Genomic DNA, 26,790 nt, shown 5'->3' on the forward strand with positions numbered 1-26,790 from the left:
ACACCAGCCAGATGTTGGTGCCCACAAACCAGGGGACACAGCGGCTTCTACTATTACTGTTGAAAATGCTCTTCCCGTTTTTAGCTGTCAACGAAAATTCTCTCACTTTCTTGGTCTAGGCTGGGGTGTTGCTGTGGAGGAAGGTGGTGGCAGAGGGCCCAGCCTCCAGTGTCCCATCGGTCAGGTCCGCTCCCCTCGGGCAAAGGGCACCCGGAGGCACTGGGAGTGGGGGAGGCACAGTGGGTAGGTAGAGAAGAGCGCGGTGCGTCACCCTTGTTTCCTGGGCTGTCAGTCTCCCAGAGTCCCCAGTTGTCCAGGTAGGGACGCCCCCTCCCATGCAGCGCGGTTCCGGAGGGTGGGAAGGAGGGGCTGGGCTCCGAGCGCCCGCCCCTCCATCTATCACATGGCCGGAGAGTCACAAAAACAACAGCTTTGGCCAAGACCGTGACTTCTGGACAGGGAACCCAGCTCCGGCAGCCAGCCCCCTCCCCATGGAGGACAGTCTGCTCGAATCCTTTGGGAGGCTGAGCCTCCAGCAGCAGCAGCAGCCGCCGCCGTCTCGGCCGCCGCCCCCGCGGGGGACGCCTCCGCGCCGCCACAGCTTTAAGAAACACCTCTACCTCCTGCGAGGCCTCCCGGGCTCCGGGAAAACCACACTGGCCAGGTAATGACAGCGGCCTGGGTGCCGGCGCGAGGGCCCGGGGCCACCGAGCACCCCGGCCGAGCGCGCCCCTGCCCGGAGCCGCTCCCGGGCGCCGCTCGCGCCTCCGCTGCGGGCGCCTGTGCTGGCCCGGCCCCAGCCCCGGCCCCGGCCCCGGCCCCGGCCCCGGCCCGCGCCTGGCCGCGCGCGCGGGGAGCCCTGGCCGCCGCCGCCCCCGGGGGCCGCTGCCGTCCCTGGCGCCTGCGGCCGCGGGCGCGGACAGGAGGGCGCTCGTCTTGTTTGTTTCCCGCTGCGCTTTCCCGGGAGGACGGATTTCGGCACTGCGCCTTGCGCAAGCCCCAGATGGCACCGGCCCCTTGCCCGCGGCCGTGGCCGGCCTAGTGGCAGCCCCGCCGAGGCAGCCTTCTCCGCCCCCAGCTCCCCAGGCCAGGGGCTGGGAGGCCGGCAGGGACGCTTCTTCGGGAAAACCTGGTGGCGACTGCAGAGAAACCCGCGGCGCGGCCGGCTAGCACGCAGGCAGCCGCCACAGTGCGTCAACAGGCGTTTTAACCGAAGCGGATACCGCAGGGGCTGGGGCTAGGGCTGGGGCTGGGGGCCCAGTGGGGCCGCGGCCGGGGACTTGCGACCCGCTATAAGCATCTGGTGGGTTCAGGCAGCCTGCGTTTGCTTTGGCAGCTGCGAAGGCGCACAGGTGCACTGGGGATTGGGGGGTGGGGGCGGTTGGCGCCACCACAGACTGGCGTTGGCAGAGCCTCGTCTTGGGGCTCAAAATCGGTTACTTGCGAATTGCGTAAGCCGCCCACCAGGTACCAGGTCAGCGGGAATCGCTCGGGCTCCTTGCCTGCTGCCACCTTGCTAGGCTCACAGCTCCAGCCTGAACTCCCAGCACTCTCTGCCTTGCACCTGATGTTCCAGCAACGTTGAACTGTTTGTCTCCTTGCCGGGCTGATGCAAGCCCACCTGCCTGGCTTGGCCTCCTGCCTCCCTTTGCTCCACAGATTACCTGCAGCCGCCCACCCCGCCAGTAGATGCACCTCGGCTTCCTGTTTACACCTCTGTGACTGCGCTTAGCTTGCACATGGTTTTGTTTTTCCTTCTGTAAGTTTCTTGAAGGGAGGGGCCATATGCTATTCTGCCAAGTGCTTAGCCTGGTTGGTGTTCAGCAGGGGAGCTGGTCTCTGGCCCTCTCTGCTTGCTCCTTCCTCCCCACCCCCAATTCCTCAGAGCCTTCCCTCTCTTTGGAGAGATAATAAGGCTGGCCCTGGGGCCACAGAACTGCTCTCGAACGTGGCAGCAGGCAGTCGTATGCTGATTTGGATGGCACTCAGTGACCTTAGGAAGGAGTCTGAGCCTTTGTGTTTGATGCAAATGTGGCAGCTCTGGCAAGGTGCTGCCAGTTTTGATTAAGATTCCTGGTTGATTTGTGGAGTAGAAGCCTTCAGCCAGAGAATATTGCTGCATTTTCCGATTAAAGGAATGGTTGACTTCTGGAGGGCCATTGGTGTCCTTTCCTAAAGCACAAACACACATCAGTAGTTCCTCTCTGGCTTTCTGAGGAGGCAGAGGAGGATGGTGGAGTGGGGGAGCTTCCTGGAAACCCAGCAATTTTGGTTATTTTGTGATGCAGTCATGGTGGATACATCTGTTACAAACCAAGTATCTTCTGAAAGTCAAAGCCACTGTAATTTCACTTCCACTTCCCTGATCTGTGGCCAGCCACACAATAGGCATTAAAGAAGGAGGTAAACATTTTTTGCCAAACTCTTTGCAGCTGTATTCTGAAGGGAAGTACTATGATGGAAGATGCGTAGAACTGAACATCGGGGTTCCTCATCCTAAAGCAAATAGGTTGGTTGGGGTGGTCTTTCAGGTCCCTCTGGCTCTTACCTTCTACACTCTCAGGATTTTTAAATTCCCGATTGACATTTGGATAAGCAGAAGTCACCAGGTGAGAGACCAACTTATTAAAGAGCGGCTCTCTAGGGTGGGCTGGAGTGAACACTGGGCTGGGATCTGAAGATGAGCTTTTCTGTTTGGTCACCAAATAGTGACTGCAGTCAGTCACCTAGCTAGCTGCTCTGGGCCTGCTGTTCCTGACATCTGAGTAACAAGAAGTTAGAGGATTTTCTAGAGAGCCCCAGACTCTTCCAGCTGTCAGACTTGAACATGCATTGCTGATGAAGGCTAGATGGAGAGCTCCAGTTATGGCTTCCTATCCAAAGCTCAGCCCCTCCCTCAGCCTGTTCCTTGTTCCCTTGCCTGCTAAATGAGGCTGTCTGCTCCGTCTGCCTCGGAGCACTGTTGGGAAGAGTAAGCTTTGAAGTGCTATGGAAGTTTGAAGAGGTATTTGTTGTTGATGCGTTGATAACTGTGCAGAGTTACTGGGGGGGGAAGCCTGGCTCTGACGTGCAGAAGGCAGCTGCAGGCGGGCTTTGAGCTCTCTCCTTAGGCTGGGCACTGGCACTTCTGGGTGCAGGTGGGCCTTAGCATGCCTTGGTGTGGACTGTGCCTGTGCACAGACACATACGTCTGCAAGGAAGTGGGCCACTGCTTAGCAAGGAGGGGCCTGCAGGGTGGCTGAGTGATGCTGAGGAGGTCACACGCATGGCCTTAAAGGAGCTGCCTTCTTCAGGGTTTTAGGCAGGGTGGGTTTGGGAAGAGAATGGCAAGTTGTTTGAAATGTACAGAAAGCAGTCAAAGTGTAAGGTTATCTTATGTATTGTTGGGTTCTGGGAAATTCACATATTCTATATTCCATGTATTTTCCAAAATTTTTATAACAAACATGTATTTATTAAACCAGTATAATAAAATGTTTTCTTTAAAAATTGGAGGAAATTGGTTTTTACAATGTGGGTTCATCTTTTTCTGCTTAATCTTTATTTCTCATTTCATTAAAGAACTAATAAACTTTTTTTGAAATTAGGATATGTCTTGTCTTCCAAATCAATGTTAGATTTACATACTTTTCACCTACTTGTTTTTGTAGCTTGAGGTGGCTGAAGTGTGGAAATGATCTATTTAAATTCTTTGGTTTTGTTACAAAAATTGGGCATTTATTTGGGTTAACATTTTTAAGCACATCAGATTACTTAAAAACTTGTGTGCTTCCTAAATTTGTTTTATCACCTTTATTTAATCTAAAAAACATCTTTTAAACAAGGTTTCATCATTGACCTGAAAATTCTGTTGCCAGAAATTCATCCTAGTTATTGGACAAGCACATGAAGATGGAGAAATGTTCACCACTGAGGGTTTTTTTTTTTTTTTTTTTGTATAGTAGAAAATAGTGTGAAACAAGTATTAAACAACAGAACATTGACTGATAAGTCATGTAGTCATTAATGGGAACATAGATGTATATTTGATATGCAAATATAGCCACCCTTTCATTAAGTTAAAAAGCCTATTCCAAAGATACACACACTCTATCTTCTGTTCAAAGAAAGGTGTCTACACATACTCTAGAAAAATGTGTGAAAAGAGATATCTATTGGAAGTTGTTGACTGTAGATGGGATTATGGACTTTTCTCCTGTGACTTATTTTCTAATTTTTCTGCAGCAAATAGGTACTCTTTGGTAACTTTGAACTAGGATAGGTCGCTTAATTCTTCAACACCCCTGCACCTTTTTTGATGGAGCTGATATTCCATTGTTATAGTATGGTGAGGTTTCAGCATATGGTTAACAGCAACTTTAGGATTATGTCTGTAGAGTAAGTACTGTGGAATGTGTGTGCTACGTAAAAACCAACTATTTCTTAATTATTAGACAACTATTGTTAATTATTAATTGCTAATCAAAAATGACAGTGGTCACTGAGTACTTAAAAGACCAAACATAGCCCCTGCTTACTGAGGTATATAAGCCAAGTAAGGTTAAGAGAGGACCGGGCATAAGACTAATACATGGAAAGCAAAAATCAGTACACTGCTGTGGGTAAGTAAGGGGCAAGTGGGGAATGGCTGCTTCGATGGTCCTGGTGGTCAAAGCCCCAGGAGTCAGTGAGAATTAGGCTAACTAGGGAGAGTCTCCTCCCCATGAGGATGGTTCTTGAGTTAGTCTGTAAGACATTGAAGATGTATTGAGCAAAGGGGAAGGAATGGTGACATGAATAAGGAGATGGGGTGGGAGAGCACTGGGTGTTCCCTGGACTTGGCTGAGCTGGAAGGGCCATAGGAGTAAATGAACTGGCTCCCAGGGCCGGATCATGGAGAACATTAGAAGCTGGACAAAGGAGTACAGAGCTTGATTCAGAGGAAATAAGATTCCAGTCCCACGACCCTTTCACTCTCGGCAGATGATATAGAGCTCTTTCCACAGCTGACCTGACAAACTCACCTGGGTCTACACCTGTCCTTTCCTCCCATCTCAGTGAAAACATTAGTGCATGAACTTCTGCTTTCCTCTGTGTGTGTGTGTGTGTGTGTAGTAAATGTGTTCCCGTGTGGGCCATTTTAACCAATTTTTTTTTTTCATTTTAACCATTTTAAGAAGGTTATTTATTTTATTCAAAAAGTAGAAAGAGGAGGAATGTGCTCCTCTCTGTTGGTTCACTTCCCAAATGCCCACAACAACTGAGGCTGGGCTAGACTGAACCAGGAGCCCAACTCAGTTGACTTAGTCACTCACATTGGGTGGCAGCAACCCAAGTACTTGAGTCTTCACCTGCTGCCTCCCAGGGTACACTTGGCAGGAAGCTGGAATCAGGAGTGGAGCTAGGACTCTAACCCAGGCACTCAGGTATTTTAAGCAGTATCTTAACTGCTGCGCCAAATGCCAACCTCCCCTACATTCCCCGCATTTTAACTATAAAATTCAGTGGCATTTATTACACTTATGGTGCTATACAATACTATTTTAAAATTTTTTTTATTACTCTAAGCGAACTTTGTGCTCATTAAGCAATAACTCCCTATTCCACCCCTGCCAGTAACCTCTCAGCTACTTCCTGTCTGTTTGATTAAGTATTATACAATATTCAATTGTGTGTGTGTGTCTGTCTTATTTCAGTTAGCTTAATGCTTTCAGGGTTCATCCATGTAGCCTGTATTTGTGGCTGGAGAAAGTATTCAATTTTATGGTTACACCACTAAAACATCCTGTGAAATGGTAATAGTAGATGGTAGTTCTTGTACTTTTCAATATCCTTATTTGAAATTAAAAGTTATGAACCTCATGTTAGTTACTCAGAATTTTATTTATTTATGTATTTATTTCAAATATTATTTTATTTGAAAGGCAGAGTTACAGGTAGGCAGAGAGAGTGAGGTCTTCCATCTGCTGGTTCACTACCAATATGGTCACAACTGCTGGAGCTGAGCTGATCTGAAACCAGGAGCCAGGAGCTTCTTCCAGGTCTCCCACATGAGTGCAGGAGCCCAAGGACTTAGGCCAACTTCTACTGCTTTTCCAGGCCACAGCAGAGAGCTGGATTAGAAGTGGAACAGCTGAGACTCGAACCGGCACCCATATGGGATGCCGGCTCTGCAGGTGGCGGCTTTCCCTGCTATGCCACAGCGCCAGCCCCTATTTATTTATTTATTTTTAATCTTTACATCTCAAAGCAAAGACTGGGACCTATACTCTAGTACACATTGCCTCCTTTGCAGTGTTCTAGTTCTTTTTGGCACCATCAGAAATGATCTGTAACATGGGTTTAGTTGGACTCAAGGATGCTTGTTGACAGCTGTCTCATCTTCTTATTCCTATGTCTGGATAACATGGAATTTTCCATCGACAGAAATACCATCTCTTTATTTCTTGGTACAAGAGCTTTCCAAGAAAGTGAAAGGATGCTTTTCTAATGTGATGTAATGATAAGACAGAGTGTGGAGATCTTCATGCTTTTTATAACCAAACAGTGGAATATGGGGAAACAGAGCAGGGGATTAGCTAAATACTGTTCTGAGTAGTAAGACCCCAAACATACTCTGCTCCGCAGATCTTGCCTGCAAGCCTAGACTATGGTGATGTTATTTGCGAGGCTGGGGCTCTCGTTATTAAAGGCAAGAGCAAAATAGAAAGTTTGCAGCATTCCAAGTGTATGTGTATCAGAACAGAGCATCAGGTAGATGGTATTTCAGATCTTAGTCACTTAACTCTACTTGGAGAAGGACTACTTAAGCTTTTATATTTTTCATGATTTTCCTAAGGTGGGTCTTACGTCTACTCACTGCTGAGTGTAATGCTTTGCATATTGAACAGTAAGAGTATAGTGTAGCATGTGATTCTGATCACGTACGGATGCACAGGGCATGATATGTCTGTAGTCACTCTCTGGAAAGGTGGCGTCTGGAAAGGTCACCCGACTCTTGAGGGGCTTCATCATCTCCATAGTCTGCAGTGGTTGGAACAGTGCGGGAAGACTGCTGAAATGGGGCGCTCTGATACTGCAGGTGGAGGGGCGGCTATAATTTGAGAGCAGGTGGAAACGGATGGAGAAAGGAAAGAGGGATTTTCCTAGGAAAAGCTCAGGAGATGTAGAGGAAGCTCCATTCGAGCTTACCTAGCCCAAGCTGAAGACATGAAGCTCTGCGAAAAGACACATCTTAATCAAGGTCAGAGCAATTAATTCTCCTTCTTCCTAATCCAGAGCTTTTTCTTTTACATCCAAGGAAGAGGTTAGTGGGAGTGACTTGATAAAAGGATGATAAGGTTGGTTTTGAACTGTGTACGATGAGAAAAAAAAACACTTAAAAGTTCTACTAAGAGGGCTAAGCTAACCTGGATTTCAACCGTCAGGGTAAGGAAACTATATTTTATTGTTAATTGTCAATATTAATGATCTTTTCCTGCTAATATAAAATATTATTTACCAGGGAATTTGTTTTCTTTATTGCATGTTGCCATTGAGGCAGTGGGAAGAGATAAGATTTAAACTTCTATTATTTTTAAAATTTTCATTTTATAAAAAAAATTTTTCATTTTATTTGAAAGGCAGAGAGAGGGAGAGAGGGAGTGAGTTACCTTCTACATATTGGTTCACTCCCAAAATGCCTGTAACAGCTAGGCCAAAGCTAGGGTGGCAGGGACCCAAGTACTTGACCCATTACCTGCTGCCTCCCAGGGTGCACTTTAGGAAGAAGCTGGGCAGCCGGGACTCAATCCAGCACCCATGTGGGATGCTGGCACTGCAGACTGCGGCTTTACCGGCTACGCCACAGCGCTGGCCCCAAGGAAGAAGCTGGAGTCTAGAGTCGACACTGGTATGGGATGTGGGCATGCTAATCCGCGACTTAACCACTGTACCCAAACACCCTGAGATGTAGACTTCTAAATCAGTTTTCATATTTATCCTGATTGTGATACTTTTGGGAGAGAATTTTCAAACTAAAGTCCCTTTCTTATCTGCTTATGTGATGGGATATTTACTTACTTAAAATTTTTAATGTTGGGGAGCCAGAGATACAGAGCAAGCTTCCATTTGCTGGTCATTCCCCAAATGTTTACAATGGCTACAGCTGGGCTAGGGCTGGGACTGAGGCTGGATCCGGGAATTGGGAATTTAATCTAGTTCTCCTCTATGAGGCAGCAACCCAGTCACTTGAGCTTCCCAGGCTCCACATTGGTGGGAAGCTGGAGTAAGGAGCCACAGCTGGGAATCGAACCCAGGCACTCTAGTGTGCACCTGGGTGTCTTAACCACCGGGCTAAATGCTCACTCTCTTAATAGGGTGTTTATAACTCAACTCAATGGCTTAGTATGATCTTGGCCTGTCAGTGAACTCTTATCTATATAATGGCGCCTTTCTAAGGCCAGATGTTCCCGCTAAGAAATTATTATTATTATTTTTATTGCTTTCTGTAAAGCTTTCTAGACTATAGGATTGAAGAAACAGCATGATAAAGAAAAACTAGTCTAATATCTAATCGTTCCTTCATAAGGCTCTCTATCGGATGATGTAAATGGCCTGGGGAGAAGGCTATCTGTTGTGTCAAGGTAAGATTCTGGGGACGGGGAAGGGAGATGTGGAGGACGCAAAGCAAGTGCACAGTCACTGCGGGCTGAGCGTATGCCTGGCACTCACAGACACTGGTTTGTTGGGTCTTCACAATAACCCTGTGACCTCCAGTAGCTGTTTTTGTTTATAGGTGAGGACATGAACATCAGAGAAGCACACATTTGAGTAGCCCTATGGGGTTTCACAGCACTTCGAGTAGTCTTACTCTCCTGGGGATATTCAGACAAATGCACCTCCGTCTACTTCTCATGGTTATTAGGGATCCTGCACAGTTGACTAGCTGGGACCTTCCAATGTTCTTTTTCTATAATTCTAAGGCTCTGATGAAAAACTCTGAGAGGGGCTTTCTCAAGCAGTGGCTTCCAGCATTATTTGCCTTATATCTTGTTGGTTAAATAGATATTTCTTTCATGAATTAGAGAGAGAGGGAGGGATACACACACACACACACACACAGAGAGAGAGATCTTCCATTTGCTGGTTTACTCTCCAATTGCCTGCAACAGCCACGGCTGGGCCACGCCAAAGGCAGGAGTTGGGAATTCCGTATGGGTGTCAGGAATCCGAGTGCTTGAGCTGTTGTTCCCTGCCAGCCTCCCAGGGTGTGTGTCAGCAGGAAGCTGGATGCCAGAGCAGAGCTGGGACTTGAACCCAGGTATTCTGATATTGGATGCAGGTGTCCCACGTGGCATCTTAAGTGCTGTGCCAAATTCCCTGCCTTATCTCTTTCTTTTACTGGAATGTAAACTTTATGAGGTATAATGTAAGTTCATGACTACAGGAAGTTTATTCTAAAAGAAGGCCTGGTACATAATAAGCATTCACTAAATACCTGATGAATGGGTTTGCTAACGAAAGGCATTGCCAGAAGCCTCCTAAGAGGTGGAAGCTTGGATGTTAGCATGGCTCTTGAGTAAAGAATAAAATAAAAAATGAGATTACGTGCATAAAGAGAACTTTACAAGAATGAAGGGGATATGGAGCATTGAGAAGGGGAGGAACAAAATGAGGGAATACCTACCCCCAAATTCTCTTCAACTCAGTGTACAGGGCAGCTATTCCTTTTTTTTTTTTTTTTGGACAGGCAGAGTTAGAGACAGAGAGAAAGGTCTTCCTTCCATTGGTTCACCCCCCAAATGGCTGCTAAGGCCGGCGCACTGCACCCATCCAAAGCCAGGAGCCAGGCGCCTCCTCCTGGTCCCCCATGCAGGTGCAGGGCCCAAGCACTTGGGCCATCCTCCACTGCCTTCCCAGGCCACAGCAGAGAGCTGGACTGGAAGAGGAGCAACCAGGACAGAATCTGGCGCCCCAACCGGGACTAGAACCCCGGGTGCTGGCGCCGCAGGCGGAGGATTAGCCAAGTGAGCTGCGGTGCCGGCTGCTATTCCTATTTTTAACATGTGAAAATGTTCTGATATGCCAGTTTGGATTTAAAAATTAGGATCAAGAACAATCTGTTGTCCCAGGTAAGCAGTAGTCAGAAGACAGCCCAAAGTGACTTTTTCCCTGTGTGGCTACTCTTTTGTTATCTGTAACCGATCTGTGACATTCTGGGAAAAGAGAGCTACCATGAAGTTAGTACTGTGGTAGGTGTGCCTGATACCTGGTCATATTTCTGTGACTGAGTTGATCAATAGAACAGAAATACAGGGGCACCTGTACCAGTGCAGATCCTTTTTCTTTTTTCTTTTTTTTTTTTTTAAGATTATTTATTTAAGAGGCAGAGTTAGAGACAGAGGGAGAAAGAGAGGGAGAGGTCTTCCATCTGCTGGTTCACCCCCCAAATAGCTGAAACAGCTGGGTCGATCCGAAGCCAGGAGCCAGGAGCTTCTTCCGGGTCTCCCACGTGGGCGCAGAAGCCCAAGCACTTGTGCTATTCTCCACCACTTTCCCAGCTAGCAGGGAGCTGGATCGGAAGTGGAGCAGCCGGGACTCGAACCGGCGCCTGTATGGGATACTGACGTTGCAGGTGGAGGCTTAACCTACCACACCACAGCACCAGTCCCAGGGTGCAGATTCTATAAAAAGGGGCTGTCTGTGTGCAAGATACTAAAGGCGTTCCTGCCAGACAGACGAAGTGGGGCCACATGCAGTCTGGCAGTTTGGTTTTCAATCTCTTACATATGTCCTACTCCGGAGGTGTGAGGGCTAGAGGTAGAGGGAGCTGTTCACTGGAGTGAGTGCCCTTGGTCCCTGTGGTGTGGTGAGACTTATGGACTGGCAATGACAGGTCTGTCTGCCAGGGTAGAGCTCAGCCCTGGCATGGTGGGTGGAAGCAGCACGGAGGCCTCACCATGCCAGGCCTCAGGGAGATGGCCTACATGGTCTACAGCCTTGGAACTCCCTCCCAGTTCTTGGGCTGCTGGTCATGGAACCTGTTTCCTGCCTCAAGGTTTAAGGCCCCAAGAAGATTGCAAATGGCATCCAGAGGAAGTGTTGTCATCTAAGAGGACTCCTCCCCCTTTGTCTGTTAGCAGGTACATTTGAGGTTGAGATAAAATTCTCATCATAGAAAGATGATCGAATAGGAATTCTTGCACAGTTTGGGGCCCTATAAAAAGACTTTTCCTAATTAGGGCAGGAGGGCATTATATTCAAGAGCCACTCACACATTCACCAGGTAATTACTGAGTGTCTCTTTTGTGCATGGCATTCTTCTAGATGCTTAGAATAGAGCAGAAGAGAAGAGACAAAATCCCCGCCTTCATGAAACGGTTATTCTATCACAGATTTGAAGGACGGCAGGCAGCTTTAGACAGCATCTTCTCTGTGGTGTTTTAGAAACCAGATTCCATAGCTATTCCACTTGAGGCACGTATCCCCAGGGATTGTCCAAATATGTGCAAGAGATAGGAACAATGAGGTTCATTGAACCTGTTCATAATAGGGACAGTTGCAAACAATCTAAATGTTTCTAGAGAAAAGAATAGATGGATGTGGTTTGCTTATTGCACAGTGTTCAAGTCCAGTGGCATAGTGTGGGGATGCTGGCACCAGACTTCAGGCTTTTATCCAACTGTCGCACTGACTGGCCTTAACTTCTTTATGTGTAGCATGGGGATTTATAACAGTACTTGTTTCCCAGGTCAGTCTGAGAGTGCGGTACACAATAAGCATGCACCTAATAAATATTAGCTCTCTTTATTTTGTGGATAATAGACAAATACGTAGCAGTTAGAAGGAATGAACTAAGGCTGTTATCAACATGAATAGACCTAAAAATGTAATGTTCCTTCATTTTCTTCATTCAACAAGTATTTATTGAGTGTCTACTATGTTCCAGGCAGTGTTCTAGATACTTGGGATTCATCAGTGAACAAAACAAAGATCCTGCCCATGTGGACCTTATATGCCAGAGGTAGGGAAATGATGTAAAGTATAAGAAAATTCTATGTGATGGTAGGAGGTGATGAGTGCTGTGGAAAAAGGACGGGGAAGCACCGCTGAAGGTGTTTGGTACTGCCGGGTTAAGTTGGGGTGTAGGTTGAATGCTAAGCCAACAAAATAGGAGAAAATGTTAACAATTATCAGCCACAGGTGGTAGATAGAGAGGAGTTTTTCATGTTACTTCTTGTGTCTTTCTCTATTTTCAATTTTTATTTCTCAAAAGTTCCTCTCTGATATGAAAGATAAAAAGATATAAACAGGAACCTGAAATATGAAGGGAGTTGGCTAAGAAGCAAAAAAAATCAAGAAGGAACAAAATGAGATATATTTTTAAAAAAGAATCTAAAATGAATGTTGGAATTTTAAGGTCCATTAAGGATAGAGATGAACAGAATCACAATGCAGAAAATCAAACTGTAATCTAGAAGACAAATGTGAGGATAAATACCACCAAATATAACCAAAATAAATGCAGCCAAAGCAGTAATTACAAATTGAGTGTAACAGAACATTTATTTCTGAGTTGAAGTCTCAGAAGTGATGAAATAGAGATTCAGTGTGTAGATGTACAGACATAGAACTGTTACAAAGCTATTAATTACCCTTTCTTGTTTGGCAGCCCTATCCTGTTGGATGTAGCGATGTGCTCAATTGCAAAATTACAGTGTTCAAGACTGCCTTGCCTCTTACTGTCACGTAGAATACCAGGTGGAGGCTGGAGCTTTGGTGGCACCCTGTACTCCCTGAGGGCACCCCCTTAAGAATGGGCTGGGGTCCATATTAATCATGGAGTTGTGATTCCAGTTCTGGATTCTACCTCCAGATTTTTTACATGTGAGATATATACATCTAATTTTATTTAAAACATGTACTTCTGGGGTTTCTGTTCAGTACAGTGAAACCCTCTTCTAAGTAAAACAGTATTTCTAAAAAATAAAAATTATATATATGCATGCATGTATATACACACATATGAAAAACTGAACGGCAGAGAGACAGGGATCGCTCATCTGCTGGATCATTGCCCATATGTCTACAACAGCTGAGGCTGGACTAGGCTGAAGCCAAGAGTTGGCAGCCCAATCCAGGTCTTCCACATGAGTGGCAGGGACCCCACTACTTGAGCCATTATCTGCTTCTTTCCAGGGTGTGTATTAGCAGGAATCTGAAATCTGGAATTGGGTGCAGAGTGGGGACTTGAACCCATGCATCCCAGGCAAGGTCTTAACCACTAGGCTAAATGTCTGCCCTTGAAACAAATTTTACACATTGGTGTCCGTGGGAGAAAAAGACGGTAATCCCATAATGCCCAGCCAGCCAGGTGGAGAATACGTACAGACAAGAGGAAAGGCAGAGCTCCACGAGAGCTCACATCTTCACAACATGCACAGCACCCTTCTGCCTTCCCCCCGTGGAGACCTGGCTGCAAGTCTGGCAGCACCACACCCCAGCTGGGCAAAGGTAGACCAGTCAGTTAAGCTCTAGTTTCTTTATCTGTAAACTGGAGAAATGTGCTATGTGCCAGTATCTTTATCTGTGCTTAGCACTCTTGAGAAGAAAAGAATGTATTAGAAGACAACTTCAGCCAACCATGAGAACAGTCTAAGACAACCAGGGGATATGCTTTCATTTGATATTGTTCAGAAATGGCTCTCCACCAAAACAAGAAATTAAAAGTATAAATGTTATAAAGGAAAGATTCACAGCTACTGCATATAATCAAGAAAGTAAGATATTGGGAAAGAAGATAATGAAGAAGAATTTACATATCAAGCTCAGTGAAACAAAATAAAAAATCCAACAACAGGTCTAATTCTAGAGAATCATTTATTGAATAATGAAAAGTATTTCAGAACGATAGGGGATGGATGAATTATTCAGTTTTGGTTTTGGTATAATCAGGTTACCATATGGAAAGAAATCCAGATGAATTCTTAACCAATATCATATACCAACATAAAATGTAGGTTGATCGAGGAGGAAAATGTAATAGAATATATTCATAGATATATTTACATAATTTTGGGGGTGAGAAAGACTTTGAAATACATCATCAAAGCTATAAATTTGAAAATAAAGCATGAATGCATATGATTAGGTAATGTTTTTTAAAATTTAGACTTTTATGTCTGAGATTATTGCAAACAAAATTAAAAAGAAATTGCTGCAGTCAATAAGAAATTAACAAACCCCAATAAGGGGCTTTATTCATAAATGATATGAAGTATACTTCATAAGAGAATATTTCTATATGCCCAAAACCAATTAAAAGTAATATTTGATTTTGCTGGGGGCAAACTAAATAGTTTAAGTAATAAGTCTACATTGCCATATTATTAAAAATGTCATGGAAGAATACTTTATGAGGTGGGAATCAATTTGTTATGAAAAAATTTGGTGTATGCTCCATATTATGTTCTTGTTTTTATGTAACAAAATAAGACATAAAAAAGGAAATTGTATATTCTCATATCTATCTCAATTCAGAAAAGAAGATGACAATACTGTTAATTATTTTGGATGGCGGCCTATAGAAAGTTCCCTATTTTGTCCTTTGCAGTTTCAAAAATTTCTGCAATGAATATGCATTTCTTTACTAATTAAAAAGGAACATCAATATTTAAAAATTATTTATTTATTCATTGATCCATTTATTTACATGAAAGGTAGACAGACCAAAGTGGAGACAGGGAGAGAATCTGGTCTTCCACTGGTTCACTCCAGAAATGCCCCCACCAGCTGGGACTGGGCCAGGCCAAAGCCAGGAGCTGGGAACTCAATCTGAGTGTCTTATATGGCTGGCAGGGACCCAAATACTTGAGCCATCACCTGCTGTTTCCCAGGGTATGCATTAGCAGGAAGCCAGATTTGGGAACAGAGCCCAGGTACTCTGCCTGGTACTCAAGCCCAGGTACTCTGATACGGGATTTGGGTGTCCTGAGCAGCATCTTAACAACTAGGTCAAATGCCTGCTCTAGAAAAACAATGTTTTTAAAGTTTACGTAGATGAAGACGCAAGAGTACCTGCTGGCCAAATGTGGGAACAGTTTGAGCATCATGAGGAATAATGGTGAAGCTCTTTTTTTTTTTTTTTAAACAAGACAATGCTACCTAGAAAACCTAGAGTGAGAAAATAAAAATTCTGTGATTTCTAATAAAATACTTGATTCAGGCAGTTATCAGAGAGCTATGATATCATTAAGGGAAAGGCTGTTGGACACATTGATTACATGGCCTCAGTTTGGCACCCACACATTACTCAGTATTACAAGGGCAGTGATGTCCCTTTGTAATGGAGAGGTCTGGCTGATACCACCTTTTACCCAAGTGCTCCAACTTGGCATGATGGGACAGACTGTTGTGTGCAAGTCGGAGACAGAAACATCACCTTCACACTTTCCTTCCAAAGATGTCCACCCTGGATCTAGTCATTAAGAAATAACCAAACCCAGAAATTGGGGCAATGTCTAGCCAACTGAGCAGAGTTCTTCAAAAAGGGAAATCAAAATGGACTTGACAGTTCTAGGTAAAAATAATCGTAGGCAGTGTTTGAAATATATGAGTGGTATTTTGAGAACCATTGAAGACATTTTAAAAATTTAAATGTAAAAATCCAACACTAGCTATTGTGGATTAATGTTAATTTTTAGATGTGGTAGTGGAATTGTGGTTATGTAAGAAAATGTTCTCATTCTTAGCTGATATTGACAAAGAACTTAGGAAGAAGGTGTTATGATTTCTACAACTTACTTTCAAATGGTCCATCAAAAATATATATGTGAGAGAAATAAATGAGGCAAAATGTTACTATCTGGTGGTTACAGATGCAGGGTAGGCAATGTTAATTACACTATTTAAAGGACCTGGGCAACTTAAGACAATGTTTGGCTTCTTGTTTGGCTCCTAATTCAAACAAATCAACTGTAGGGAAACATTTCTGATCCAGCCAGGGAAATGTGAACACCAATGGGAAATTTGACGAAATGAAACATGAAGTAGATGAAACAAGATTGGTCATAGCTGGGTCATGAGTACTCAGGGACTGTTTGTGATTGTCTACGTTTACATTTTTGAAAACAATCAAGTTGGCAGTGTAAGTTAAAACTACACAGTACTGTTGGACTTTCCAGGGAATGAATGAGTGACTGAATAGAGACCTAAATCTATCTCTGTGGTTCCTTTTGTATTAACTAAAGAGATATACACATGAAAAGTTGTGAAATCTAGAGTAGTACCTGAATTTCTCTTATATTAGTGATTTTAAGTGAATTTGGGGGTGCGTGTGGGGGAAGTGAAGCTTCTGTGGAAGTAATTGTCTTTCTATTTTTTCCCTTTTCTTTTTATTTTCATTCTCTCACTTTTCCTAATGCATGAGGCTCCTGACCACCATAAAGAAAGATAGAGCTGGGGCATTATCCTCATCACTTCTGAAGCTGATGGAATGGTATTTATTGCTTCCACTTAAGTTTGAGAATCTTGAGATTGTCTATTTAATCCGTTTTTTATTTAGCTGGTAGAGTTTTTATTGTCCTACATAGTCAAGATGCTACTATGGCTGCCAGTGTTGACATACAAGTGAAAACAGATTTTTGAAGGAATGGTCATTCAGCAAGATCAAACAGACAAAAAAAAAAAAAATCCACTGGAGTTGCAAAGGTGACAGACACTGCTATTTTTGCTGTCTGAGTATTGGGAGGACAATGGTGCCACAGTTGGATAAGTCTTAGGAAATTATGAAAAGTGGTCTTACCTGGTACTGGTCCTGAACAAATTAACGTGGACTCTAAAAAAGGTAAAATTTTGCAATCAAAAGGAGAAGTAGTTTTAGTTTGTTTTTGTTTTCTAAAAATAAATAGGATTCAAGTGAAACAAAATGTGAACTGGACACTTAGACGTTAAAGTCTTTTTAAAGAAAACATAATGGTGTGTTAACTTCCAATTAACAATATAACCATAAAGCAGAAAGTGAGTGTAGATAAGGATATGAAAAGAAAAATTTGACTCTGAAGAGGTTGTATAAACAAAGCAAAGCAAAACCAAACCATGACAGATTTAACAGGAAGACAAATGAAACCAGATTTAGAAGAGATCAAACCTGGAGCCTATAAATAAGCAATTAATAAAAACATTTCAGGACCAGTTTCCACAGCGCTGAACTTAGTGCACGCAAGATAAGGGAAATAAGTTTTACACTATTATTTAAGCTCTGAACATAACTTTCATTATTTCCAGGAAATAATATTAATGAAGGTAATTGAAAAACTGTACAGTGTTCACATGTATAAAATATACTTGAAAATGCATACAGTACTACCCTTAGATTTTTTTTCCCCAAGGTATCTTTATAATATTTGTTTGCATGGAGGTTAATGGTTTGGAATTAAGTTTGGACTTTTCAGTTGGATTATCTTTAAAGTCAAATAGATCCTCGTATGGAAACTATAAGCCTTTGTCTCATCCATTTCTCTATGTAATTCTCCCTTCTCCCATGCCACCTTCAGGAACTGTGAGAGAGTTAAAGTGGCTACATTTTCCTTGACCCTCTTCCATCATGAAATTGAAACTCTTTTTTTCCCATCCCTTCAATGCAGGCCAGCAAAGTGACTCGCTTTGTTTGGTGAACAGAATGTGGTAAAAGCCCAAGAGCTTCCACTCATGCCCTCTTGAAGTGCCGTGGTCTGTGAGGAGGCCTGGTTAGTCTTCCTGAGCGGAGGACGCCATCTGGTGTGACAGCCAGCTGGTGGCCAGCGCCAGCAGGCCTGTGAGTGCTGGCTGCTTACCCCCTTCTGCAGCCCTCCCACTCTCAGACCAGGGTGTGCCTCCAGGCAAGGCAGGCAGAGTTGCCCAGCAGAGCCCAGCCAAACTCCTGATGGACAAAATAAGTTCATTCCCTCTTGTGCACAGTGACTTCTCAACACCTGAGGGAACCCAGCCTGTGTCTCTTTTACCGTCTCCCCTCACCTTACACATCCTGCATTTCTTTGAGGATCTCTGACCCTCTGGTTTTCAGACCTTGTGTTTACCTGGTCACTCTTCTCCAGAGAGATTCCAGCCTGCCAAATTCCTCTTTTAATCTGTAGCACTCAGAATTTACCAGTGTTTCAAGTAGGATTTGCCACCTTTTAACACTTAGTGTCTTCATTTTCCCCCTTTACTCCCTGGCTCCTAGGAAGCCCAGGAGCCTGAGCTCCCTCTTTGTCCTACCTCCCCATCTCTAACCACCCGCTCCCAAGAGGCAACATTTTTTCATTGCTCAAGGTCTAAGTCAAATGTTGTCTATTTTAGGGACTTTGTGTCCTGACCCTGAGTTCGCTCAGAGCTTCCTGTGTTAGGCCAGCTGTGGGGAGGTCTGGCTGTTTGGAGAGGCTGTGAATTCCTGAAAGCAGCTACTTTATATGTGTGCTTGAACACCTTACATAGCGCTGGCACGGTGAAGTGGTCGCTGTTTAAAGCGTTGGAGAATTAACCAGTATTGAAACATACTCTCTTCTGGCCCACAGTTCCCTCCAAAGCTATTAAGAGAGACTATCAGATACCTGTTTAAATCGGCATGCTGTGTTCATTGAATTTTTCTGTGTACCACCACAGCCCATTAAAAAAAGAAAATATATTCAGTTTAGAGTTACTTTTTCAGCTATCTATGCTGCCTTAAAAATACTATTAAGCCTTCTGAAGAATTTTGAGAGCAGTTTTGTTGTTCTCTATTTCCAGAATGTATATTTGCTCATATTTGGAAACTGAGGCATTCGCTTTATCTCTCATCTCTCATTTAGTGTTTTACCTCAAAGATTAACTTGCAGACACCTTGCGATGTATGTTATTACTAAGGCAGATAGAGTCTGGTTTGGTAAATTTGGTTTCATTATTGTTATTATCTAATAAGATAACAGGATTTTATATGTGTTCGGTAAATTTGGTCTCATTATGATCATTATGTAATAAGGTAACAGGATTTTATATGTGTTCAGTGCCTTACATCTCATTTCATCTGAGTCATGGCAGCAGTTCTGATTAACAGGTAGGGGTTATGATGTGTTTTTACAGTTAAGAAAACAAGAAGCGTAGCGAGAAGGCTGCATGGCGGGATAGCGGGAGAGTCCCAGAATTGAAGCCAAGTCTCTCAAAGCCACTTAGGAGCCCACTCAGTATCTGCTGTTCCACACTGATTGTTTATTCTGTTCTCTCTAGGTTAAGACAATTCTTCTTGATGGAGAACAATAACAAATAGTTGAATATGCACTTTCTCTTTGCATTTCCTGCCCTGGTTATCATTCTCCAAACTTTTATCCCTCTCAGCTGTTTAGTGTCCTGTTCTCAGTGTGGCCACGTGGCCATCCTTTCCATGCGCAGGTTCCATTTGTTTAGTTAGTTATGCTGGTGAGTGTGCCAGGGAAGAAGAAGAGGACCGTGCTCCGTGTCGGGCACTGTGCTGGGTGCTCTCCATGGTGTTGGAGCATCAGCATCACCTGGCAAGACAGGCGGATTTTCCCCCACTCTTACAGGCGTGCAGAGGAAGCTCAGAGACTTCCCCAGCCACTCCCTAGCATCACGTCCTGCTGCCAAATAGTCGTCCAAGTCAGGACACCAAGTGCAAACGTCTTCCCTTTGCAGTTGTCTGCTACAGAGCTTAGGACACTGTTTAGTTCTTGTGTGCTCTAAAAGGGCACTACGTGGTGATTTTCTTCTTTCTGTGACGTTTTCCTGTTTATGCACAGGATGGTAGAGGTGAAGAAGGCATGGGGAATGTTGGGTCCACCTCTTTCCTTCTCCTGTTGTGCTTTTGTTTTTTTCCATTTGGTTTAGGTCACTGTTAAAATGTAAATGTTACCTACTAGGGTAGCACACACACATCACCTTTATCCCAATTTCACACCTCAGCAAGAACTAGTTTCTCAGATGGGTCCTTACAGAGAGCAGAGCTCCAAGGAAATGGGACCCAGGACAGGTAAGAGTTTAGGGGGCCCGTGGGAAGGGCTGCGCATGGGGCATGGCACTCAAGGGCAGGTTTGGGGAGGGCACTGGTGCCTTGGAGAGGAATGGTCAGGGGACTGGTGGCCGGAAGGAAAGGCAGTCACCACACCCTCAGCTTAGCCTCAGGGCTTCGTCTTCAGTCTCTCTGGTTGCTGCAGACGCAGGCTGCAAGACTGGCAACGTACAGCAGCCACCTCCACTTTCTTTCCGTTACGGAGTGATGCCAACTATTGATCAAAGCATCTCTCTTTTTAAATCCAAGCTTGACAACTCAAAACCTGGTGGTCTCAGAATTATAAACCGCTAAATATTAGAGATGGAAGGAAATAATTTCCACTGTGACTATGTATATAATAAAAAAATTCTCTTTCATTTCTCCACTTTCCAGACAATTGCAACATGACTTTCCCAGGGCCCTGATTTTCAGCACGGATGATTTTTTCTTCAGGGAAGATGGTGCCTATGAGTTCAATCCTGACTTCCTGGAGGAAGCTCATGAATGGAACCAGAAAAGAGGTGATGAATTTCTTTCCAGACTCCTGGGAAACCCTCTGGTGCACACAGGTTGTGGTTGCTGCAGAATGAATAAGGTTTATGGAAGGAGCTTAATGGACAGTTCTGCCATTTCCTTCCCTCCCTTCCCTCCCTCACCCCCAGAACAGAATGCAAGAGCGTAAATGCCTTAGATTCCAGGAAAAAGAAAATTACTGGTAATGGGTTCTGAAATAGGTGGCAGTGAAGTTGGCAATGAGGACATCCTGTAATAAACATGACAAATACGGATTACGCTCACCCTTCTCTCTGATTGTTGCATGTTGTTCACTGTTATATAACATTGTGTTGCAGCAAGAAAAGCAATGAGGAATGGCATATCCCCCATTATAATTGATAATACCAACCTCCACGCCTGGGAAATGAAGCCCTATGCAGTCATGGTAGGAAGACGTATCATTCTGAATTTTCAGTTACGGACATTCTGTGAGAACACCGAAGCCTTTGTGCTTTCCTGTTTTTCTGATCTTCCAGGATTTCATATTTACTAACAATAGTACCTTAGGGAGCAGGGAAAGAGGTTTCATTTTCATGTTTCTCTGTTGTACAATGGCTGCCATTTGCTGAGATGGGAACCTCACTGCAGGGTACGGTTTTTAAATAGTCCTCAGTAAATGTGCTTGGTCTGAATTCTTGAGAGCCTTTTTGTCTTGGTTATTTTCCTGAGATGCAGGCGGTCTTACAGAGAAGCACTCAATGAAACTTGCAAAGAAATACTGGCCTAAATGATGGGACAGGCAGTCACAAGTTGTGACAGGGCAGTTATGCCTTTGGCGAGCTGGGGACGTCAGCACTGCGTACTGGGGCTGCCTGGAAAGTCAGGGCAACAGAATTGTTAAAAACAGATTTAGTATTAACACTGTAATCCTCTTAACACAGCAGAATATACGTATACATACAACTCAGCTCTCCATGGTGGCCCATTTTCAGACATATTTTGCCTTATACTAATAAAATAATTTTTTAAAGATTTTATTTATTTGAGAGGTAGAGTTAGAGAGAGCGAGAGCGAGCAAGAGAAGGAGGAAGGTCTTCCATCTGCTGGTTCACTCCCCAAATGGCCACAATGGCCAGAGCTGGGCCAATCCCAAGCCAGCAGCCAGGAGCCTCCTCCAGGTCTCCCATGCGGGTGCAGGGGCCCAAGGACTTGGGCCATCTTCCACTGCTTTCCCAGGCCATAGCAGAGAGCTGGATCAGGAGTGGAGCAGCTGGGATGCCAGCACTGCAGGAGGCGGCTTTGCCTGCTATGCCACAGCACTGAGCCCCTAAAATAAGTTTTCATTCCCTATTGAGTACAGAAAAGGAGAAAAGATCCAGAAACACACAAGGTGGGACAGGAAGCAGACATCTGAGAATTCCACTTGTGTCGCACATAGTAATCTTCACTTGTAGTTGTGAAGTGAGTGTCTCCCAAACTGGGCTCATGCAGTCGGCTTCAGCTCCTTTTCATAGTCAGTGCAAGACAGCACACCCACAGTCGCCTTTCCCAGTAGCATCATCAGTTGCACCCAGGCCCAGGCTGTGGGACACTGGAATGTAAGCAAGGCCGAGCTTCAGTTGTGTCGGTTACTTCAGTTCACGACTGAGCCTTCACCTGGGGCACACAGGACCAGGGGCCTGAGGAGTCGATGAATTCAGGCACAACCCAAAGCCAAGAGTCAGGAGCGTGAGTGAGAGTGGTTGAAGGGAAATAATTTTACTTTTATATTTTGGATACGTACAATCCTTTTCAGCCACCTAAAGTTATTAGACTCAGAAATTGTGGCTTCCAGTCGTGACACTTGAAGCATTCTCAATTAGAAATGTTCATGCAGGGGCCGGTGCTGCGGCATAGCGGGTAAAGCCGCCGCCTGTAGTGCCGGCATCCCAAATGAGCACTGGTTCGAGTCCCAACTGCTGCACTTCCGATCCAGCTCTCTGCTGTGGCCTGGGAAAGCCCAAGTCCTCGGGCCTCTGCACCCATGTGGGAGACCCAGAAGAAGCTCCTGGCTCCTGGCTTTGGATCAGCCCAGCTCTGGCCATTGGGATCAATTGGGGAGTGAACCAGTGGATGGAAGCCCTCTCTCTCTTTCTCTCTCTCTGCCTTTCCTCTCTCTGTGTAACTCTTTCAAATAAATAAATCTTAAAAAAAAAAGCTCATCCAGAATGAAATTGTTTTATATGTACAATAAATAGTGATAATAGAAGGTTCAGTTTGAGACATTCAGTTTAATTTATGAGTGCAAAGAATATTTGGGTGTTCTGTGTTTATATGAAAAGTCTAATAGTTTTCTACCCTCAAGAAAATGGCCCAGCGCACTGAGCCAAACTGTACTGCAGCTCTGGGAGGGCTACTTTTGGAGGGAAGATTACACCACGTGTAGAAAGAACTTGCATTTCAGAGGCGCTGTTCTTATTGTATTCTGGCTGTCTGAACCAAGGCTTGAGGGACAGGAGAAGGCGTCTGACCCAAGCAAACCTACCATAATCACATAAGGGACTCTGAGGAGTCAGAGTTGAGCTTATACCCGTGGTCAGGATGTTTTAAACCAGTTATCTAATTTTAAAGAAGTCCAAAATAAAGAACTTTTTACCATCTTCCTACATACTAGATAACAATGACTAAAATTGGCCATTGGGAACCATAATATATCCTGAGAGTGGCTGAGTAGGGGAATCAATCAATTGCATTTATTAAGAGAAATTAAGGTTAGTGGATTACTGGTAAAACAAAAAGAACATTAGAAAAGATTTGTAGTAGATGTTAAATGGCAGCGTAAACGTTCCCAAACATACATACTATGTCTTCAATGTTTTATGTACTTTTGAAAAATCAGGCCCTTGAGAATAACTATGAAGTTATATTCCGAGAACCTGACACTCGCTGGAAATTCAACGTTCAAGAGTTAGCAAGGTACTTCTTTGCTTTTCTAGTTGCTCATTATGTATCCTGCTATTTCCAGGTATTTCAGGCCGAACAAAAGAATCTTTTCAGGCTGGAAACGGACTGGTAGTTTTCAGGCCAGAAATGGTAATTCTTGGAAATTGGTAACTTTGAAATTATTCATGTGAAGACTTTAGTTCTGGGTCAGTTTTCTAATAGAATGCTAAATGCTAAATCTTGGCTTGACTTGGTCCCTTACAAAGGCCACATGTAACATTCTGCTGAAATGCTTAAGTAATGAGCATCTGAAAATACTTTCCTCTGCATGGGACTGCACACGTCCATGGTGGTTTTACAGTTAGGCTGAAGATCTTTAGATGCTGAGCAGTCTGTGGCTCATGTATGGTTTAAATGCTGCTTCTAATTTGCAAAGCAGTACATGTCCAAGTATTACTAACTGGTTGATCGAATGCATGGGTTCTGCTACTCACTGCCTGTGTTATTTGTCAGTGACGGAGTAACTGTGAGATGAGAATTTACTTTTTGGGAGTATGGCTAGTTCACAGTGTTTCCAAAGTGGGGCCCTGGGCCACCCCCATCAGAATCACTCAAGCTGGTTATTAACCCCTGGTTTGTGGACCCCATTCTGCAGGTGGACTCTCTGCTAATCAGAGTCTATCTACATCCCCAGGTGGTTTTGATAAGCACCTTGTAGCAGGATCAGGGACTGATTGCTTTCAGCTGATGATAGGAGGGAGCCTCAATTCGTGGACAGTGGAATTAAAAGACAAACAGATTTCCCACCGACTCTTTGAAACTTCCTTGCATGTCACTAACAATCAAATAGATGCTAAAAAAGGTCTCGGGGTTTCCTTTGGGGTCCTGAACCGGTAACTGAGACGACCAGCAGGGAAGCATTTCTGAGGCTCACCGGCCTCGGGAGTGTGGGGGTGGACATCTCAGTGTGCAAACCAGGCGTGGCCCCTCAGAGATACCTGCCATTCTGTTCTTGCCAGGGCCGAACCTGCCAACAGAGTGCTATAAGACAGGACTTGTAGAACACGAGTGACTCATCGGCATGCCCTGCCTTGACTGAACGTTTGCATTTTTTCCTGCAGAAGAAACATTCATGGAGTCCCAAGAGAGAAAATCCACCGGATGAAAGAACGGTATGAACGCACTGTTACCTTCCACAGCGTGCTGCATGCTGAGAAGCCGGGCAGAACGAGCAGAAACCAGGACAGGAGCAGCGCCTCCCCTCCGCGAGCCGCGCGCTGCTGGCTCCCGGCCCGCAGGGCCCCCGGCGCCTTCACGCACCAGACCTCCTGCAACAGAAGGGGCCGCTGTCACCACGGGTACTGATGGCCCACTGACAGCCACTCGGAAGTTTCCTCAGTCAGTTTGTATCTCCACTTCTGGTATTTCCTCTGCGTTCCGTTTTAGCCAGAGCTCTATTTCCCGTGTAAATAGTCCAGACCAGGTTCCAGCAGAGGCCGTCTCTTCATCTTCAACACGCACCTGCTGAGGGCTCCTGCTCCCGCGGCCTGGTGCGGGGCACCCTGCAGATGGCTTTAAGGGAAGCGGCTTTCTCTAGGGAAAGAACTAATTTTAAACTGAAACTTGAGAACATTCCCAAGGACATAATCAATTAGTTACACAGATTCATAAACAAAGTATTTATATTAAATATAGGCTTCAGTACCAAATTTTCTGAAGTAATCTATTTTTTCAGAAAACACATCTCCATAGGCAAAGTTGGGAAAGTGAGAGGCAGGAAGTTTTAGTGCCACTGCTACTTTAATAATCTATGTATCCAAAAATGTGAGATGTGTGACTGAAGACGACACTGATTTTCCTTTAAAATGAATAGGCTGCCAAGTGTCTGTCTAAGGGAATACGTCTTCGGAAGCAGCAGCTTGGGAAGTGATCCCTTTATTCTAATGACGTATCGTTTCTAGAAATGTCTGTCAACTCCTCAATAGCTTTATCTATATAAACGGCTGATAAAAATCAATGTCATTGCTTAAAGTCACCTTTTCGTGTTTTAACTACCACTTTATTCCACCAGATTCAACCTGAATCTTTTGGCTGTTGTGCTAAGTGTAAATAAAACAAGCCTGCCTTCATAAAACACCAGTTTTTAAGAGGAGTAATTGATTTCTAACTTTAGGCCAATGAACATCTGTAATCAGTCTGCAGCTCAAACATTCGGAGTATAAGGATTTAACAACCCTAGGATATAGTTCATACAGGGATATAAAAAAGCCATGCTCATTTTAAGATGAGCAAGTCTTGATGTTTTATGTAGCATTAAGACAGTAAAGTTCCACCAAAGCTCTGGAATGTCCCTGTTACATGACACAGAAATTATATTTCCAAATTCCAACAGATTGGAATTTGACGTGAGACCATGATAGGTAAGACCAAGTGAAGTGTATGATTTATTGGTGGCCAGCAGCTTCTTTCTAATGTTTTGTGAAGTATTAAGTGTCCTATCAAATGGTGCTTTTATGGTTATTAAAAATTGTATATGGTAAATTGCATTTATATGGATTTGTCAATAGTTTTTTTGTTCAACAATAAACAAATTAATTACCTAAATCCCAAGGAATTCAAACATAACATCCAATGTTTCTAAAGCAAGCTTATTTCCTAGTCTACTTTAAAAAAAATAGCAGGCCTAAGGGTTGAGACAGAAACAACCCTTTATTTACTGTGTCCACTAGACTATCTTAGCATTCCAATATCTAACACTAGTGAAATTTACTTAGCATCCTGATGACTCCCAGCAGTGCCTCTGTAATTTTTTGCCATGAACATTTAAAAAATTGGTGTATCTACTGTGAGTAACAAAGTTAGTAGCCTGAGAAATAAATCTGAATCTAAGGTATTGTCACAGTTTGCTAAGTATGTGTCTAAGTACAGCATGCAGTAGTCTTAATACTCCAACGTTCCAGACCCAGGAAATCCTGGGTGTCTCATTTATTGCAGAACCAGCTCAAATCTTGAGGGGATACATGACAGGGAGCCCAAATTACAAACACTTTCCTTTGATTCCATGAGAGCAGGCTAAGGGCCAGATTCAAGTCCTAATTTAGCTGGCTCTCTGCGTTGGGTTTTTGATTCATCCAAGCAGAGTGAAGTGATTGGGTTATAAAGCTTTTATACAGCTTAGAAGACTGGTTTCCACCTGGCCAGTTTATGCTTTCTCTTTTCCTGGATGACCCCTGGAATAGATGGTTTGGAAGCAAAAAAATATTTTATGGGGTTGGTGCTGCAGCATAGTGGGTAAAACCACCGCCTGCAGTGCTGGCATCCCATATGGGCGCCAGTTCGAGACCCGGCTGCTCCACTTCCGATCTGGCTCTCTGCTATGGCCTGGGAAAGCAGTA

General features: G+C 44.3%; 2 protein-coding genes and 1 non-coding gene across 5 annotated transcripts in view; all 3 read left to right on the forward strand.

Annotated features, from left to right (window-relative positions):
- The window catches only part of LOC133761711 (NEDD4-binding protein 2-like 2), a 127,741-nt gene extending 107,351 nt beyond the window's left edge, over positions 1–20,390 (forward strand). Inside the window, exon 7 of the transcript XR_009866215.1 lies at positions 20,372–20,390. The gene's annotated coding sequence lies outside the window, so the exon portion shown is untranslated. The remainder of the gene's footprint in view (positions 1–20,371) is intronic.
- Positions 327–26,288, forward strand: N4BP2L1 (NEDD4 binding protein 2 like 1). 3 transcript variants are annotated; one of them, XM_062194395.1, is made up of 5 exons: positions 327–664; positions 20,372–20,499; positions 20,830–20,918; positions 23,352–23,428; positions 24,517–26,288. In XM_062194395.1, the coding sequence occupies exons 1-5, from the start codon at positions 336–338 to the stop codon at positions 24,758–24,760; spliced, it is 867 nt and encodes a 288-aa protein (XP_062050379.1). In that variant the 5' UTR covers positions 327–335; the 3' UTR covers positions 24,761–26,288. The 3 variants fall into 3 exon arrangements, with proteins under 3 accessions (XP_062050379.1, XP_062050383.1, XP_062050380.1); XM_062194399.1 differs by lacking the exons at positions 20,830–20,918; positions 23,352–23,428 and adding an exon at positions 23,478–23,545 and having other exon boundaries at positions 24,517–24,673; XM_062194396.1 differs by lacking the exons at positions 23,352–23,428; positions 24,517–26,288 and adding an exon at positions 23,478–23,545.
- Positions 10,063–10,191, forward strand: LOC133762651 (small nucleolar RNA SNORA16B/SNORA16A family). The gene has a single exon (XR_009866320.1). It is a non-coding gene; the product is annotated as a small nucleolar RNA SNORA16B/SNORA16A family (small nucleolar RNA).
- Positions 26,289–26,790: the final 502 nt, after the last annotated feature.

Source organism: Lepus europaeus, chromosome 6, assembly GCF_033115175.1.
Source record: "Lepus europaeus isolate LE1 chromosome 6, mLepTim1.pri, whole genome shotgun sequence".
Taxonomy (NCBI): domain Eukaryota; kingdom Metazoa; phylum Chordata; class Mammalia; order Lagomorpha; family Leporidae; genus Lepus; species Lepus europaeus.

Excerpts from the sequence above, each read along its gene's own strand:
- N4BP2L1 (XM_062194395.1), top strand. The coding sequence starts at position 336 with ATGCAGCGCGGTTCCGGAGGGTGGGAAGGAGGGGCTGGGCTCCGAGCG. Across the intron at positions 665-20,371 it reads GGGAAAACCACACTGGCCAG|ACAATTGCAACATGACTTTC; the intron begins GTAATGACAGCG and ends TCCACTTTCCAG. Across the intron at positions 20,500-20,829 it reads TGAATGGAACCAGAAAAGAG|CAAGAAAAGCAATGAGGAAT; the intron begins GTGATGAATTTC and ends ATTGTGTTGCAG.